General features: G+C 45.0%; 1 protein-coding gene across 1 annotated transcript; it reads left to right on the forward strand.

The window, feature by feature from the left end:
- Window positions 1-8,533: 8,533 nt before the first annotated feature.
- On the forward strand, window positions 8,534-12,420 carry GJD2 (gap junction protein delta 2). Its single transcript, XM_006201618.4, has 2 exons — window positions 8,534-9,132; window positions 10,118-12,420. The coding sequence occupies exons 1-2, from the start codon at window positions 9,062-9,064 to the stop codon at window positions 11,010-11,012; spliced, it is 966 nt and encodes a 321-aa protein (XP_006201680.1). The 5' UTR covers window positions 8,534-9,061; the 3' UTR covers window positions 11,013-12,420.
- Window positions 12,421-16,899: the final 4,479 nt, after the last annotated feature.

The raw sequence follows: 16,899 nt of genomic DNA on the forward strand, positions 1-16,899 counted from the left end.
CCCTTCCAAACTACTCTCTCCAGAATGCAAATGGATTGAGCTGTAAAAAACAAGCCTTATCATGTCCCTCCTCTCTTGTAAGCCTTCAAATGCTGCAGATGACATTCAGGGAAAATATCAACACCTTTACACTGGCCTGTATGGCTTGGCTTGATCAGAGCCCTGCCTGCCTCCCCAGCCTGCCCCCTTGCTCTGTGAACCCCCCATGGAGACCTTGCAGCTCTCTGAATTCACTACTTCCTCCTATGCCAGGGTCTGTTCACTCCTGTTCCCCCAGCTCAGAATACTCCTCTTCAACCCCATTCACCTGATTTACTATTACCCTTCCTTTAGAGCTCAGCTAAGAATGCCTTTTAACCCCTGATCCTCCTCCACAAAGTAGACCAGCCCTTCCCCGTCCCATTCTACGCTCAGAGCTATCTCAGAACTGTCTACTGATAGCCTGGGTTTAAAATTATACATTAGTATCTGAGATTACTTGTTTAATTGGTATGTCATTCCTACTAGATTTTAAATTCCATAAGGTCGAGGACCATGCCATTTTGTTCACTCTTGTATCCCCCTGGCATAGAGGAGACAATGAGGAAATCTTCACTGAACAGGCAAATAAATGAGAGGGCCAAGAGTCTATATGTGCAAAGGTCAAATTTAATGAGTTGGTGGAATTTGGTCGTAGCAATGCATATATACACATAGAAGATATAAACGCATCTCTGTTGATTTTTTAAAATGGAAGCTAAAGGGGTGGGAGAGTACATGACTAGTTGATAAAGAATGAGTAGCATGCTATTCATCCGTTCATCCATCCTTCATTCATTTTTGTTCATTCAGGTGTCATAAGATGGAAAAACTTCCTTTTTATTTGAAGAATTGGCACTATAATGTCCCTTAGGGGGAGAATTGTCTTGACTGCAACAACACAAAAGACTATGGTAAGTATTTGGGTTAAGAAGTGCGTCTCCCTTCTCACACTTCCTTTTCCCACTCCACCAAGAAATGGCAGGAAAATATAGTCTATGCACATGGCCCTCTGATCTTCTGACCTGTAGCAGAGATGAAGCCTAGAGAAACTAAGAGAAAGGTGATTAACTTAGTTCTTAGGTGCTTTTAGATGATGCTTTTTGTACGCCAATCATCACAACTTGGCTATCAATATGAACTATATGATGGACATTTAAAAATGGAGAGACCACTGACAAATGGTTTATGCTTTTCACGGAAATATCTATATCATAGATAGCAGGCAGCAACATTAAAAGTTTATTGAAAGCAACAACATATCTGATTTATACTGTTACCTTAATAGATCATCCCACCTCTGCATGAAATAGAAAAACTTAATTATTGACATCATGACAGAAACAGTGATGCCAGAGAAAATACATGGACTGTTCTTGTGCTCTGAATAAAAGATGTAATCGGATGCAATCATTTCATTAATACACACATGGCCCTGTAATGGAAATACAGAGGACCAGATGGCCAGGAGTGGACTGAGATGAAATGAGATGGGTGTTTGCAGTTTAGCAACTAACTACTTAGCCTGTATGGATTATACTAAGTACTTACAGAACCACAGGAACACATTTTCAGAATGAAATTCTGGCTTTCTGTCCAGAAGCACCATTCCCAGCGTGAGGAGAAAGCCTGTTTTACTGGAGTCCTACAGGGCTGTTGGTGCCTAAGTATCTGATGGGGGTATAATTGCACAAGTGTGCAAACTTGACTGCATATTGGATTCACCTGGAGAGTGATGCATGGGGCTCATCTCCAGAAATGCTGACTTAATTGGTCTGGGGTACAAACTAGGCATTGGGATTTCTCAAAACTCCCCAGGTGATTCTAAGGTGCAATAAAATTTTAAGAACCACTGCATCAAGTGTAATTCCTGTATTTCCATGAGCGGGCCCACTTCATAGATCAATAAAAGGAGGAAGTGCTTGTCTGGTGTGATTTGGGAGGGCTCAGAACACCCCTTACCCCCAAATAGCTATTCTCTCCTTCTGTGTAGTGTTCAGAAAACTACTTAGAAAATTTCATTTCTTTGAATGAAGGCTTTACAACTTAAATGAGGATAATTCCTCTGAGAAGGATAATACATTAAGTGGTTATCAGTTATTAACACCCTGGTGTGCCTGTTTATCCGATTACTTTCCTTTATGGTGGTGGAGCCAGGGGCGGGGAGCCGGTGAAGCACAGTGGTGGGAGGCTGAAAGGTCAATAGGATGTGGATTCAAGGTGAGTTCCAGGGGTGGGACATGTGACCAAACGCAGTTTATAGTCAAGATGGGATGATGAGCTTCTATCAAAAGGATACATTCTGTGTGGGGTTCCGAAGGTCAGAGGAGACTATGAACCCGATCCAATGGGCAAGTTGGAGGGTTGTTCTTGACAAACTTTCAGCCGACTATCAAAAATACTGCAGCAAGGGAGCTGAACATGTGGTGAGCAACAAGTGAACAGTAGCTCCTTTCCAGTCTCACCCAGTGCCAGAAACAGGAGGCTCTCTGGACCACTGATCTCTGACCAGTGATCAGAAGGCGGGTAGATTGACAAGAACTGGAAAGTCACAAAAGCCTTTGGAGCTGCCAGACTCCCGACTAAAACAGGAACTGGGTGAACCTCAGGAGGCCAAGGTACCAGGCGACCAGGAGAATCCACATATGATTATGAGAGCAAGGAAGAACTTTGAAAATCAGCTCCAGATCTCAGAGAAGATTCCTTTTGGGGACAAATATCAATCTGACATAATTATCTTGGCTGTAGATATGAAACAGGATGAATTCAACTTTTGGCAGCACACTCTGATGTGGAAAAAGTGCAGGAAGGACACATATGGGAACTAACATATATTCTCCCAGCTTAACAGTTCTGTCAAGGGCAGCTCCTACCCACATGCATTTCCCCTGCAATTTCCACATCTCTTTTATGCAGACTGGAAATACACTCAGCAGGAAGCCCAGCTATATCCTGCGTGGCTGGGACTCTGGCTGGACCGTGACACTGAGAGCATGAAGAGGCAGCGCCCAGACCCCAGGCAGGCTCTTCTGCACTGTAGCTGAATGACTTTTGAATAGTGTTGACTTAAAAGAAATCTCTGCCAGCAGGTTTAATGAGCCCCCCTGGGAAGCTCCTGATGTGAATGGGAATCACGACTTGACATAAACATGAAAGATTGTGTGTCAGCAGGGCTGATTTGATTCTTAATGAGTGTTAATTTATTTGCTGTGATTTCACACATCTGCTTTGGCCACAATGTCATATTATGTTAATCCCTGAGATATTACTACACGTAGGTATATTCTCTATATAAAAGTAGGGAACAGGGAATTTGTACACGTCATTTGCTTAAAGGGATACATACCTTGTATTCAAAGGACCAGCAGGCAGATGTTAGATTTCCCCACTATTTGGATATACAGTCTCTTAAGGTGAAAACATGACTTGGCTTTGTGTCCATGACATTGCAGAATAATTTTGGAGGTCACAGACTCAGGAGAGTCCTAGGCCACACAGCAAGCCACCACATTTAGGGCCACTTAAGATTGGTGGGTTTGATAGCTCTACTCTCATATGGAATATTACGCTCTGAATTTTGTCTGGACAGTAAAAACGAAAAGTGTTTCCCTAAACATTTAAGCTGGGGCTTAAATATGAGGAAGGAAACATGCACCAAAAAAACAAAAAACAAAAACAAAAACAAAACCCAAAAAGGGAAAAATCACTTTGCAGCAAAAAAGGAGTAGATTTCATGTGCCACTTAGGTTCTTTCAAGTCTCACAAGACAGGATGGGTTTGCCCTGTCAGAAGACAATTTGATGGTTTCATTAGGAAACAGATGTATGTAGGCCACTGGGGGAGATAAAGCTTAGTTAATCCCAGCTGTTTGTGAATGAAATGTGGAGGACTTTAACATAGAGACCAATCCCAAACCAAATGCAGCCCCTCTCGAGCCACACAAATCCCGGAGGCTACAGATGCTGGCGCTTCCCAGAGCCTGTGTATCCAGGGCTGTGATCAGCTTTCCAAGGTGGCCTCTCTGATGCTGCAGCCCAAACCTGGCACACTCGGTGGCGTTCTCCAGGTTAGTTCACTAGCTGTTGGGACCACAGTGAGTGAGAGCAGCATGAAGTGAGAACAGGGGGGTGGTTGTCGGCAAAGAGGCTTTCTACTGAGGAGTCCAGCTGCCCCAAGTGTGTAAGGACTTTCCCTTGGCAAAGGCAAAGGGGATCCCTTTTTTTCCCCTTGGTTTGAACATAACTTACGGTCATGGGGGCGCCAGGACCCACCTCTACTCAAGGAACGTGCAGCTTTCCCAGGTTGAGGCGAATAGAGAGCCAGAAGAGCTACCCTACTCCTTCAACAAGCTTAAATTTCCACAATACTAAAGACATTCTGGAAAGCATGGTGAGGTATAAGGCATGCCTTCTGCTCCCCAAGAATTTGTGGTCCAGTAGAAGAGAGGTCAGTGGATTTACTTTCATTCTTAGACCTTAACAAAGTTACTAGGGGGTTTCATTGACCAAATATTTGAAGTTACTAAGCTAATAGGTTCACCTGGGAATCTGTGGCTGAAAAGAGAATGAAGTTGGATGAAGGTGGTCAAAAGGAGAAACCTCCAGTTGTAAGATACTTAAGTATTAAGGATGTAATGTACAACATGATAAATACAATTATCACTGCTGTATGTTATACATGAAAGTTGTTGGGAGAGTAAATCCTAAGAGGTCTCATGCCAAGGAAAAGTTTTTTCTGTTTCTTTTATTTTGCGTCTCATGAAATGAGGGCTGTTCACTAAACTTACTGTGATAATCATTCCATCATGTATGTAAGCTGATCATTGTGCTGTATACCTTAAACTCATACAGTGTCGTATGTCAGTTATATCTTACTAAAACTAGAGGAAAGGAAGAACGGGAAAGAAAGAAACAGAGAATAAAATTCTAAGCACATATAAGGATAAGCGCAAATCCAGACACATCCGTGCAGAAAATTGGATTACTCTTAGTTACTCTCCATTCTCTCTGTGTATTAGATATTTAACTATGCCCTTTGCTATGTGCCTTTACAGTTTTTTCCACTAGATGTGGAGAATATTTCTCAATCTATTAATGGGAATTATTGTTTGGTAAGAGCTGGCTTCACAAAGAAAGCAAACCAGGTTTTTCCTTTAGATGTTTGCAGGTGGCTAGGTCCCCATGATCCAAACCACCTTAATTCCTTCTTCTTTCCTTAAAGGCCACACTTTCCATCTTTTAAAATTATTTGGTCCTCTTCTCTGGGATGCTTAAATAGCACTTTCTTCAGAGCTTTTTCCTTAGCTACTTGTGTGAGTTTAGTCACCTAATCTTTGGGTCAATGTTAACATCTATGAAACAAGGGAATAAGAGTTCCTGATTTCTAGGATGCCTTCCTTCCCTAATACTTATGGAAGTAAACGTTCACAACTTTTTATTGCTATCAGAGCCACTGGTGAGAACTTAATAAAAAATAAAATAAAATGCAGGTACCTAAATCTCACTTCCATAGATTTTAATTTAGCAGATTTGGGGTGAGACCCCAGCATCTGTATTTGTAATGAGCATCCCCAGATGGGCTAATGTACACAATGAGTTCCTTTTTTTAAGCCAAAACTATTACTTTGATAAAGTAGAATAAGTTTTAAATAAGAATTAAAGAAAAGAACTTCTCAGGTGACTTAAATGGGGATCCTCAATCAGAAGGGAATTGAGAGAATTAGGATCTAGCTGGTTGAGACGATGCCCTGAGGAAACTCAGAGATGTCCAGCTCTACACAGAAACTCTTCATATTACCGCAGCATTATCAGGGCAATTCATTAATTGAAAGTGACTGGGCTCAGAACAAGGAAACACATTAAAAAGAATGAAATTTTGCCATATGCAGCAACATGGGTAGACTTGGAGGGCATTATGTGAAGTGAAATAAGTCAGACAAAGACAAATACTGTATGACAACATTTATATGTGAAATCTAAAAAATACAACAAACTAGTGAATATAACATCAAAGAGAGAGACTCACAGACATAGAAAATAAACTAGTGGTTACCAGTGGGGAAAGAGAAGAGGGGGGGCAATATAGAAGTAGAGGATTAAGAGGTACAAACTTCAAAAAAAAAAGACATACACACTATCAAGTATAAAATAAACTACAAGGATATATTATACAACATGAGGAATATAGCCAATATTTTATAATAACTATAAATGAAGCAAAACCTTTAAAAATTGTGAATCACTATGTTGTTTACCTGTAACATATAATATTGTGTATCAACTATACATCAATAAAAATTTTTTAAAAGAAACATCAAAGAAAAGGAAATACAACATAGTAATGTAAAACAACTTAACAACTTACGAACGATTTAAAAAAATTGAAACAGTTCATTGTTTTCAAGGTGTAGTGGTGAGAACAAAGTTTTCATCTAAAAACAGGCTACCAAATCTAACAGATGAGTCTTTTTAAATATAGATTCTGTATATAGAGGTTTTTGCGTGTTTACACAATTTGCTGGACACACATGTGCTCATATGTTGAATCTATATATCATGTCAATGTATATTTTAAAACAATGAACTAATTAATGATCAGCAATTTAGTCACAGCCTAGTGCTTCAAAACTGCAAAGTGGGAACATTTTAAATGTCTTTCCTGGAATCTATGTACACCATATTTAAGGGTTTGGGAAAGCCACATGTACAGAGCATAATGATTTTGAATTGTGAAGCCTATTTTGGGACATTTAAATATGTTAAACAGATTTCCCTTGGTATTTTGTCATTCATTCACTGCTAGGCTGCGATCCTTTATTCCAAAGAGTCTGCCAGAGAAGGAGGGAATACAGGAGTCCGAGCCTAAGGGAGCAGGAGGGAAGGCTGAGAAAACACACCAGGTTTGAGCTGAGGGATCACCATTCCATCTGGAAGTGGATTAGACAATAGGATTTCCAACCATTCCCATCTTTGCACCTCCTCTCTGCCCAGCAGGAAATACGGAACACCTGCGGTAGCCCTAATGTCCCATTTACACCCTACACCTTTCTCCATTTTTACTGGATTCTTTTAGTTCTTTGCAGTGAAAAACAGCTTCCTTGGGGTAAAGGTGTCAGGTCTAGGAGAGATTTCACCGATCTCTCTTGCACAGAAGCTTGGGTTGTGCCTTTAAAGCTCATTTCATGCAGATGCACACTGTGAGCGGACTCAAGCCATGCCATGTACCCTTCTTCCCGTCACTGGGCCACCAGCTACCCAACCAACTCGGATGGTCTCCAGACTGAAGGCTGGCTCATCATGGTGTGGCTTATGTAATACACATATGTGCTATGATCCCAGTGGGTAATTAAGGCTGCATTACATGCCTAGAGTGAGTTAGCAACTCTTTCACAGCTGTATTTTCTCAAAGGTGACAACCACTTACCCATCCTGCTTTTGGGACACATACATGAAACACTCCCAACTACTCTGTCTCCTAATACCGACCCCCTGAGCTAATTAGCAGCCTGGTGTGATTGTTTCAATTTTCTAGGGACCAATTAAGCAGTTGCTCTAGATAGAACTGACAGCAAAACGTAAATTTAAAAACAGAAAGCAGTGTCTGCTGGTTGAGGGGAGAGAAAGCCAAGACTGGAAAACAAACGTGAAGGTGGGGTGAGATTGCTAGTGGCTGTCCTATCTGGTTGATTACTGGGTCTCCTTAAATTCAGATTGGATCACAGTTTGCCTGAGAAGTACCCCCTCCTCCAGCTAGATAGGTAAATAGACAGACAGACAGACAGACATGTATTCATTCATTCATTTAAAACCAGCAGAGCGTCTGGGTTTGCGCTGGGGAAGCGAATCCTTTAACCGTGGCCACCCACTGGCTCACACTAGGCACCTCTTCCGTACAGTCTTGTCCTCAACTCCTACCCCCGCCCACCCACCCCCATCCTCAGAGGCAGCTTCACACCTATATTTAAGCTTCAGCCTAAATGGACTCTCATCAAGCTTTCCTCACCCCTGCATCGTGTCCACGAAGGCACCGAACGGCAGACTCACTCTTAGCCAGGCAGTCCTGTCCAAAGGAGACTTAAAAGCGTCCTGTTGTTGCCCCCACTTTCCGTCCCCCAACGAGCATCTCTATTCAGAGAGGGGATTTCAGTTGTATCCCCAAAGACAAAAAGCAAAAGGTGAGGGATGCACGGAGAGACGCTGAACTACCTACTCACACCCCTCCTCACTCACCCACGCGTCTGCTCCCGGCTCCCCCTCCTCCTGCCGGGGGCTGGCGGTCAGGTGAGGTTACCTGCGCGCCCCCAAGAAGCCCCGAGAAGCGCTGCGATCCTTCCTCTCGAAGTCGCCCCACTCCGCGCCGGGCCCCCAGGACTCTTGCCCCCCTCTCCCCCTGCGCGCGTCCCCTGCCCCTAGGGCCCCGGCGCGCAGCGACAGCCGCACGCCGCGCTCGGCTCCCCTCCGCCGACCTGGCGTGACGCAGGCGGAGACTACTTAAGGCCGGATTAGAGGCGGCGGCCGCGGATTCCCGAGCCCTGCAGCCAGCTCCGCGCGCTCCTCCCCGGCTTCGCAGGCGGCAGCGCCGGAGCGCCGGGTGCCCGCTGAAGTGCCAGGCGCGGGGCTGGTGCCCGGACCCTTCCTCGGCCCCCAACCCCCGGGGGTGAGTGGCAACCAAAGACCCCCCGCGGGCGGCCGGGAGCTCGCGGACCTGCACGCTGCCACCCCCGCCGCCCCGCCCCGCCCCGCCCCGCGCCCGGGCAGCCGCCGGCTCCAGACCTGGCCCCCGGACGGCGCGGGAGGTCCGTGCCCGATCTCCGCACCGCGCCAGCGGCCCGTCAGCCGGCCGTGCTTGGACTTCCTTCCCCATTTCCCTCTTTTAAGTACAATAAAAGGGAGAGGGGATTCTTGGATTTTTAAAAACATTTGTTTGTTTCTTTAATCGGGGGGCAGTTTGCTCCCAGTCGGGAGGTGCGGCCCGGGGAGGGGCCAAGAGCGGGAACGTGCCCGGTGCTGCCCAGTCTTTGTCTGCTGCCTCCGGATGCACAGCGATGGGGGAATGGACCATCTTGGAGAGGCTGCTGGAAGCCGCGGTGCAGCAGCACTCCACTATGATCGGGAGGTAAGGGCGCCGAGCCGGCGGTCAGTGGGCCCCGTCGGGCGGCCCCTGGGAGTCCCTTCTAATGTCCGTACCGAGCCCCAACAGCCCCCGGACCACCCTCTGCTCCCTTCCCATCATCCTTGGTCCATGCGCCTGTGTTCTCGGCATTGAGAGATTGCCGGATGCCCAGTGATGCCCCCCTCCTCCAGCTGCTCCTCATCAGCTATCCATCCCTTCCCTGTGAAGCACCACCAGGGGATTCACTCTTCTCCCATTAGCAGAGGAGTTATTGGCTCAGTCGTGGTCCCCCCACTCTCCGGAGTCAGAGCCAATCTTCATCCGGTTCCCTAAATAGAATCTTCAAAGAAGGCAGGATTGTGTTCGGATAGAGAAGGGCAAATGGGGAGATGGATTTGCTCTTGGGAGCAAATGTATCTTTTCCCAACAAATAGCAATTAAGCTAAACTGATTTGCCCGTTTAAACTTACAGTGCCAGAAACCCATACAACCAATTGACACTTTGTGTCTTCATACGTATATATATTCACATATATGTACTATATATAGGTATATATGTGTATATATATTCATAGCTATCTGTTTATATATATTAAGCACTAAGTTCAGTATTCATATTGAGGGTAAACTAAACGTACTCTCCGTGTTCAGCTGTTCCATGAGCATTTGCCATATCCAGAGTGAAGGTGTGTTTTGTACCTCTGTACATCCCATATACACCAATAAAATCGATCTATTGCAAGTACACTACGTCCAGTGTATGGAGATACACATACTTGAGATCCCTGTAATATGAAACATTCCCGGTCTACTAACACCCGGCAGAAAGGGAAGAGACAAAAAAAAAGTTTGCTAGATTCCCAGTTCAGTACCTCACAGGACGGCTAGCTCCCCAGTCAACACCAGAGCGGGGAAGGGAGGAGCAGGTGTTTCCTAAGTCAGTGACTCAGCCCCTGAGAACCTCTCTTCCTCCCTTTCCCCTGCTCAGGATCCTGTTGACTGTGGTGGTTATCTTCCGGATCCTCATTGTGGCCATCGTTGGGGAGACAGTGTACGATGATGAGCAGACCATGTTTGTGTGCAACACACTGCAGCCCGGCTGTAACCAGGCCTGCTATGACCGCGCCTTTCCCATCTCCCACATACGTTACTGGGTCTTCCAGATCATAATGGTGTGTACCCCCAGTCTATGCTTCATCACTTACTCTGTGCACCAGTCTGCCAAGCAGCGAGAACGCCGCTACTCTACTGTCTTCTTAGCCCTGGACAGAGACCCGCCTGAGTCCATGGGGGGTCCTGGAGGAACTGGCGGTGGGGGCAGTGGTGGTGGCAAACGAGAAGATAAGAAGTTGCAAAATGCCATTGTCAATGGGGTGCTGCAGAACACAGAGAACACCAGCAAGGAGACAGAGCCAGATTGTTTAGAGGTTAAGGAGCTGACCCCACACCCATCAGGGCTGCGCACTGCATCGCGATCCAAGCTCCGAAGACAGGAAGGCATCTCCCGCTTCTACATTATCCAAGTGGTGTTCCGAAATGCCCTGGAGATTGGGTTTCTGGTGGGCCAATATTTTCTCTATGGCTTCAGCGTCCCAGGGTTGTATGAGTGTGACCGCTACCCCTGCATCAAGGAGGTGGAATGTTATGTGTCCCGGCCTACTGAGAAGACCGTCTTTCTAGTGTTCATGTTTGCAGTCAGTGGCATCTGTGTTGTGCTCAACCTGGCTGAACTCAACCACCTGGGATGGCGCAAGATCAAGCTGGCCGTGCGAGGGGCTCAGGCCAAGAGGAAGTCAGTCTATGAGATCCGCAACAAGGACCTGCCTCGGGTCAGTGTTCCCAATTTTGGCAGGACTCAGTCCAGTGATTCTGCCTATGTGTGAAAGGGCAGGTTTTGAGAAGGCCTGGGGGATGACAAGTAGCCCCTAGGCAGATGTCTGCTTGAGAGTGACTCTATCTGCCCTCATTCTGTGACTGTCATCATTGAGATGTAGCGTAAAGCTGGTTAGGAGAAGATCTTGCAACAGTGGGGAAGAGGAGAGAAAGCAGACCCTTTAGCACATCACACCACTGATTCCAGAGACAACTGGGTAGACGGATGAGTTGAACTTCCTTGGACCCTTTTCTTTCGTGGTCCAGTTTGATCCTGATAATAGTGGACTTGCACAGCTACAAAGCAGGACTTAGCTCTGCTAAGCTCTGTATTCTGGTGAATGGCATGAGTCAAATATTTCATGGTACAGAATTTGAGACCTATCTCAAGACATCCCTTCATCCTGGGCTGCAGGACAAACATCCTTGAGGCATCCTTCATGTACCTCCCCCATCAGCATGCCCCCTCTCCCTCAACCCGGGATAGCATGCCAGCTTTTTTCTCAATCTGGCCTTACAGTAGACCTACTATGGTTTATCTGCAAGCTAGAGGGAATTCCATGGGGTGCTTTTTGGAGAATGGCCATGGAAGAGGTTTGCGCTCCAGCCCCATCTGACTGGCCCTTAGTCGTTATGGAAACCTTAGGAATGTCTCAATATTTCCAGTTTTCTAACCAAACTGCACTGGTGCTGTTTATTAGGGGCAGGGGTTGGGTGGGAGGGTGGGAATTGCAATATGCAACTGTAACACTCCTGTGGGATGGTTGTTGCACTGTTAGGCATGTGGTTATGAGCTTTGGGACATTTCTGCCTTCCAGCTTGTGGACTTCGGACAGCATTAAAAATGTTTTTGTTGTTGTTAATATCATGGATGTCTGCTCGAGCCACAGAATTTCTAACGTGTATTTCACTCATTTTCTTGTAGAGTTTTGTTTTGTGCAACACAGCTGCACTTCATTTTGCCATGGTTTGAATTTACCTGTGTGCTCACACCAGAGACCTTAATCAGCCCATGTCAAACCTGATTTATTATTTTCTCAGTTATTTTTGAAACATGCACAAATCACTGGCTTAAGAAACCTGGAACTAAACACTAAACCTGGAACTAAACCTGGAGCTAACACGTGTTTACGGATGCTTATTTGAGATATATACCAAAGGTTCAAAAACCTATTGCTTTGGACTGTGAATATGTTTCCTTCTCTTTGCTCTTATTTATTTAAGTGCCATACTGTACCTTTCACATCCACTGTGTATTTAGTTAAAACATTGGCCAAGAGTAATATTTGGATAATGTGCTTTTATGAAGCCCTCTGTTTCCTTTGCATTATCATTATGATTTTTGGTTTAGATATGGACGTGGTGTAACACACAACTGAGGATTTATTTAAAATAAAGTTCTTGCCTTTTTTTTTTAAATGGGAAGAGTCCGCAATTTTCTGTTTTGATTGGAGTTCTATTTCCTTAAATATATGCTCAAAAAAAGTCTTGTTACATATTCAAAAAAGCCGAACTCTGGGGGCAGGGAGTGAGGGGTGGATGAGTGGCATTTGGAGGATGACCGATAAAGTCCAGCCACTAACAGACGGGAAGAGGCTGGTACCTTCTCTGAATGTTTATGAAACGTGTGATGAGGTATTCATATTGACTAACGCCTTTTCATTTGAGCCCAAGATTCCTCTGCTTGTCTAGGGATATTTCTTATAATAAAATGTCAATGCTATAACATATTAGCTTATTTCAGGAGTGGAATTATTTTTTTCCTTTTCCTCCATCCTTTCCTGCTATCAGTTGTCACATTTGGCAGCATGCTGTGCTCCCCATCATCTCTTTAAGGCCTGATGTTTAAATGATGCTAACCCAGCAGAACCCTCTAAACCAGCGCTGTCCAATACAACTTTGTGTAATGATGGAACCGTCCCCCATCTTGGCTGCTCAATAGGGCGATGACAGCTGAGCTTGTAAAATGTGGCCAGTGCAACTGAAGAACTGAATTTCTAATTCTATTTAATTTTAGTTAATTTAAATAACCACATATGGTTAATTGCTACTGTATCACACAGCACAATTCTAGGCTTTTAATCAACTGTTTCTTACCAGATTCTTTCGAAGGAGACTGATTCTTTGCTTATATATCATAAGATACTGCTTTTTAGCCACACATTTTACTATCACTTTTTGGGATTTTCTGTCTACATGTGGTCCCATTAGCTGAGTAGATAATATTCTTCCTCAGTTCTTCAGTGCTGCTTACCTTCTAATTCCAATGAGCACTTGGTCTGAATATTGCAAAGCAATTTCCTGGATGATTGTTTGTCAAACGTAATTGTTGCATCCCTTAACTATGGCAGTACAGATGCCAATTTTAGAATGAAAATATATCTGCTTCAACCTTAAGGTTTCCAGTTGCCATATAAACAGCCAGTTGAAAATGATTACTCTTGAGTAAAGAAACAGATCCTCCTCTGTTTTGTGTTTGCTGAGCTAAAAATGTTTTAAGACACCTCCCAGAGATGGAGGAAGAGTGGTGCTTGAGAGCTCTCAGCATATGCTTGGGTGTGAAAGAAGTAGGAATCTGCGTGGAAAACAAGGGCTGTTGTATTTATGCCATGATGTGAGGTTGGAAGAATGAGAGTGTTTCCTAGTAGAAATGCCTCTCGTATCAGTGGGGCTGATCTACTTCAGTTCTTTAATGTTTCCAAACACCTGCGAACGGCAAGACTGTGAATTCTCTTGTCAGTAGTGGTGAAGGCAAAGCACCTTCCTCTCCTCATCAGAGTCATCCCTCAGAGTGACTGATATGTGTCTGATTCTTTTGCTTTCTATTTAATGAAGGAAATATACTGATGATTTGATGGTTCGCATAGCTACATGGTGGATGTGACCTTAATCTCTACCTTGTGAGAGGACAGCACCAATCTATTCTGTTGAATTTGAGAGCCCGTTGGTGAACCACAGACCTCTGTGGCCTGTGAGGGCACACGTGGCCGTGTGCATGCATGTTGGTGGGAGTAGCGAGTGCTAATGAGTGAACTGGGTTTAAAATTTGAAGAGACGGAAGGTACTTAGCCTGTGGAAAGAAAAGCTGAAAGTACAGAGTGTGTCCTTTTTAAGTCATCAAGTATTTGAAGGTTTAAAAGATATAAAGGATCACATCTGTACTCTGTGACCTCTGAGAACGGAGCAAAAGGACTGGATTTAAAATCGAGGGTGGGGGAAGTTATGAAAACACCAGAAAGAACATGGTTTCTCTTTCACCTCTGCTTTCTTTTTTTTTCAACGCTGTTTCTTCCGCAGGGAATACCTGTCCTGCCACCTTCCTTCATTGGGTGTGTTCCTCTTTACCCACTGAAAATCAGTTTGGCTGTCTGCTCACCCAGGAGTCTATTCTAAACTCTCCTCCAGGCACTAAGCCTCCAGAAAAGTCACTCTGCCCCTTGCTGCACAGAGATGAGATGGTTCTAGATCAGTGTGAGGCATCCTGAGGGCAGGAACCATGCCTTCCCCTCTGTAACCACGTGACATGAATTACCACCATCTAGTTTACTAGCAGACAGACGGGCACCTCTGCTTTCCATCTGGCAACAGTCTAACAGGCTCAGCAGGTGTGGAAGCTGAAAGCACCCGTGAAGACTTTAAGCCAAGCCCTTTATTGTATTGTTTACTGTATTGTACTGTTGAGGAAACCCAGAGAGCTAAAATCAGATGGACAGTGGGTTTCTTGGGAAACGGTATAAGCATTCATACTGTTGGAGGACTGGAATATTTAGAAAGCAATATTTACATTGGTTTTACTTTCTTTATGTCTTACCAAGTGTATCATTCTGCTGGGGCTGCCATAACAGAACGTCACGGACTGGTGGCTTCAACAACAGAAAGGTAGTTTCTGACAGTTCCAGAAGCTAGAAGTCCAAGATCAAGATGTTGGCAGGATTAGTTGTTTCTGAGGCCTCCCCTTGCTTTGCAGATGTCGCCTTCCCCCTGTGTCCTCACATGGCCATTCCTCTGTGCCTGTACGTCCCAGTGTCTGTGTGTCTTAATCTCCTCTTCTTATGAGGACACTAGTCAGATTGAATTAGGCCCGACCCTAATGGCCTCATTGTAACTTAATCACCTCTTTAAAGGCCCTGCTCTAAGTGCAGTCTCATTCTGACCTTGGGGGGACACAGTTTGGCCTATAATGCTAAGTATTTTTAAACCTTTGGGTACCCTTCTGGTTGAGGAGGGGAAGGGCTCATATAATGTGTTGTACAAAATGGGATGTTTTTGTGAACAAAAAGGGCAGGATAGCTAATTGAATGGAACACCAGGACCATGGGTGTAAATTGGATCTGTCCTGAGCAAACCAAGTTGTGTGGCTACTTTACTTAAGACAATAAACAGCCACTGAGCTCCTGCTCCAGAGCCTGGAGCCCGGGAGATAATAACACCTCAGGCTCAGCTCTTGAGAAGGGCTGTCAAAGCTGCTTCTCAGACCAAGACGTAAAAGTACGTGTCAGTGATAATGGGAAAACAATATTTTAGAAATACTGATGTCTCTGCTTCACTCCAGACAACTTATGTCAGAATTTCTGACGCTGCAGCCTGGCCATCAGCATTTTTCATTTCCCTGTTTCTAGGGGATTCAAATGTGTGCTCAAGGGGGAGGACAAGTGAGTCAGAGGCGTGAGCATAAAGTCATGAGAATCAGATGTTTGAAGGAGAAATTGGGGAAGAGTGGGGAGGGAAGTGTGAGGTCTCCACAACAGAGCAGCTCTGGCTTACCTTTCATGCAAGGCTCACAAGGAGAAGCTGTGGATGGAAGGTTAACAACACTTCTCAGGGGTGAAGCAGTGGCCTTGGTGATGAGTGGGGCTGACCAAGGATAGAACCTGGAGTGGACGGAGGAGGACAAGTCTAGGATGGGGCTGAAAAGGCAAGTTGCAAAGTGATTTCATAAAGTTAAGGGAGGTGGAATCTCGAGAGAAAAGGTCTGTTAGGAGTATCCAACTTTAGCAGGCATTCAGCTAAATAAAATAGCTAAACACAAGCTAGCCAAAGGCCTCAAAACCATCCACTAGACCTGGTGAGGGAGTGGGAAGTGAGAAAGCAGAAACGGTGAGCACAGATCATCCTTTGCCTTAGATCCTTCCAGACTTCCTGCAGATTCCATGGAAGCACTTAAAATAAGAGCAGGCAAAGGTGAAGCATCCATCCAGCCCAGCCAGGGCTATGATATTCCATCAGACATGGCAAGCCAGCTTTATGTGACTACCCAAAAGTTATGTTCATTTAGAAGATTGTTACACACTGATTGACTGTACACTAGCTCAAGCAGACCTGGTGAAATCCAGCCTAAGTGAGGAGTTGTGGCTAAAATGTACTCATTGGCTTTTGTCAGGCTGGGGTCTGGAGGGCTGTAAGCAAGGACAGTGTATAAATATTGAGGCCTCTGAAATGTCACTGGTGCCAAATATTGGTGCATGGCTTGTCATTGTGAATTAGATCCACGGTTCACCCAGGCCAGTGTTCTAAGTCTCTAGCAGCTGGGGCGAACATAGTTCTGAGGAATGGACCATGTCTTCTCTCTATGATGCTCTCTAAAACATGTTTATTTAACTTAATAGATGAAGGGTCTGTCATCTATAACTATACCCCAGCTTCCCAATCCCCAACCCCTTCCTTGAAGGTCCCAGTCTCCAAACACATCAAGCAATAGGAAGTCATTCAATTCATTTCAGTGCCTTCTTGAGCACCGATGGTGTGCAAGGGCTTGGGCTCGGTGTTAAAGGAAATACAAAGAGAGGTGTGATGCCCACCCTACCCTCAGGGCCCACAGTCTATCTGAGGGGAATAAGTCAGCTTCATAGGGCAGAAAGTGAATGGTGCCGTGTTCGAGGTTCAAGGAACTTTGAGTTC

This window comes from Vicugna pacos, chromosome 6, assembly GCF_048564905.1.
Source record: "Vicugna pacos chromosome 6, VicPac4, whole genome shotgun sequence".
Taxonomy (NCBI): domain Eukaryota; kingdom Metazoa; phylum Chordata; class Mammalia; order Artiodactyla; family Camelidae; genus Vicugna; species Vicugna pacos.

What these genes read in the sequence shown, in the direction of transcription:
- GJD2 (XM_006201618.4), top strand. Translation starts at nt 9,062, where the DNA reads ATGGGGGAATGGACCATCTTGGAGAGGCTGCTGGAAGCCGCGGTGCAG. An exon ending in CACTCCACTATGATCGGGAG is followed by an intron (nt 9,133 to 10,117) that starts GTAAGGGCGCCG and finishes TCCCCTGCTCAG; the next exon opens with GATCCTGTTGACTGTGGTGG.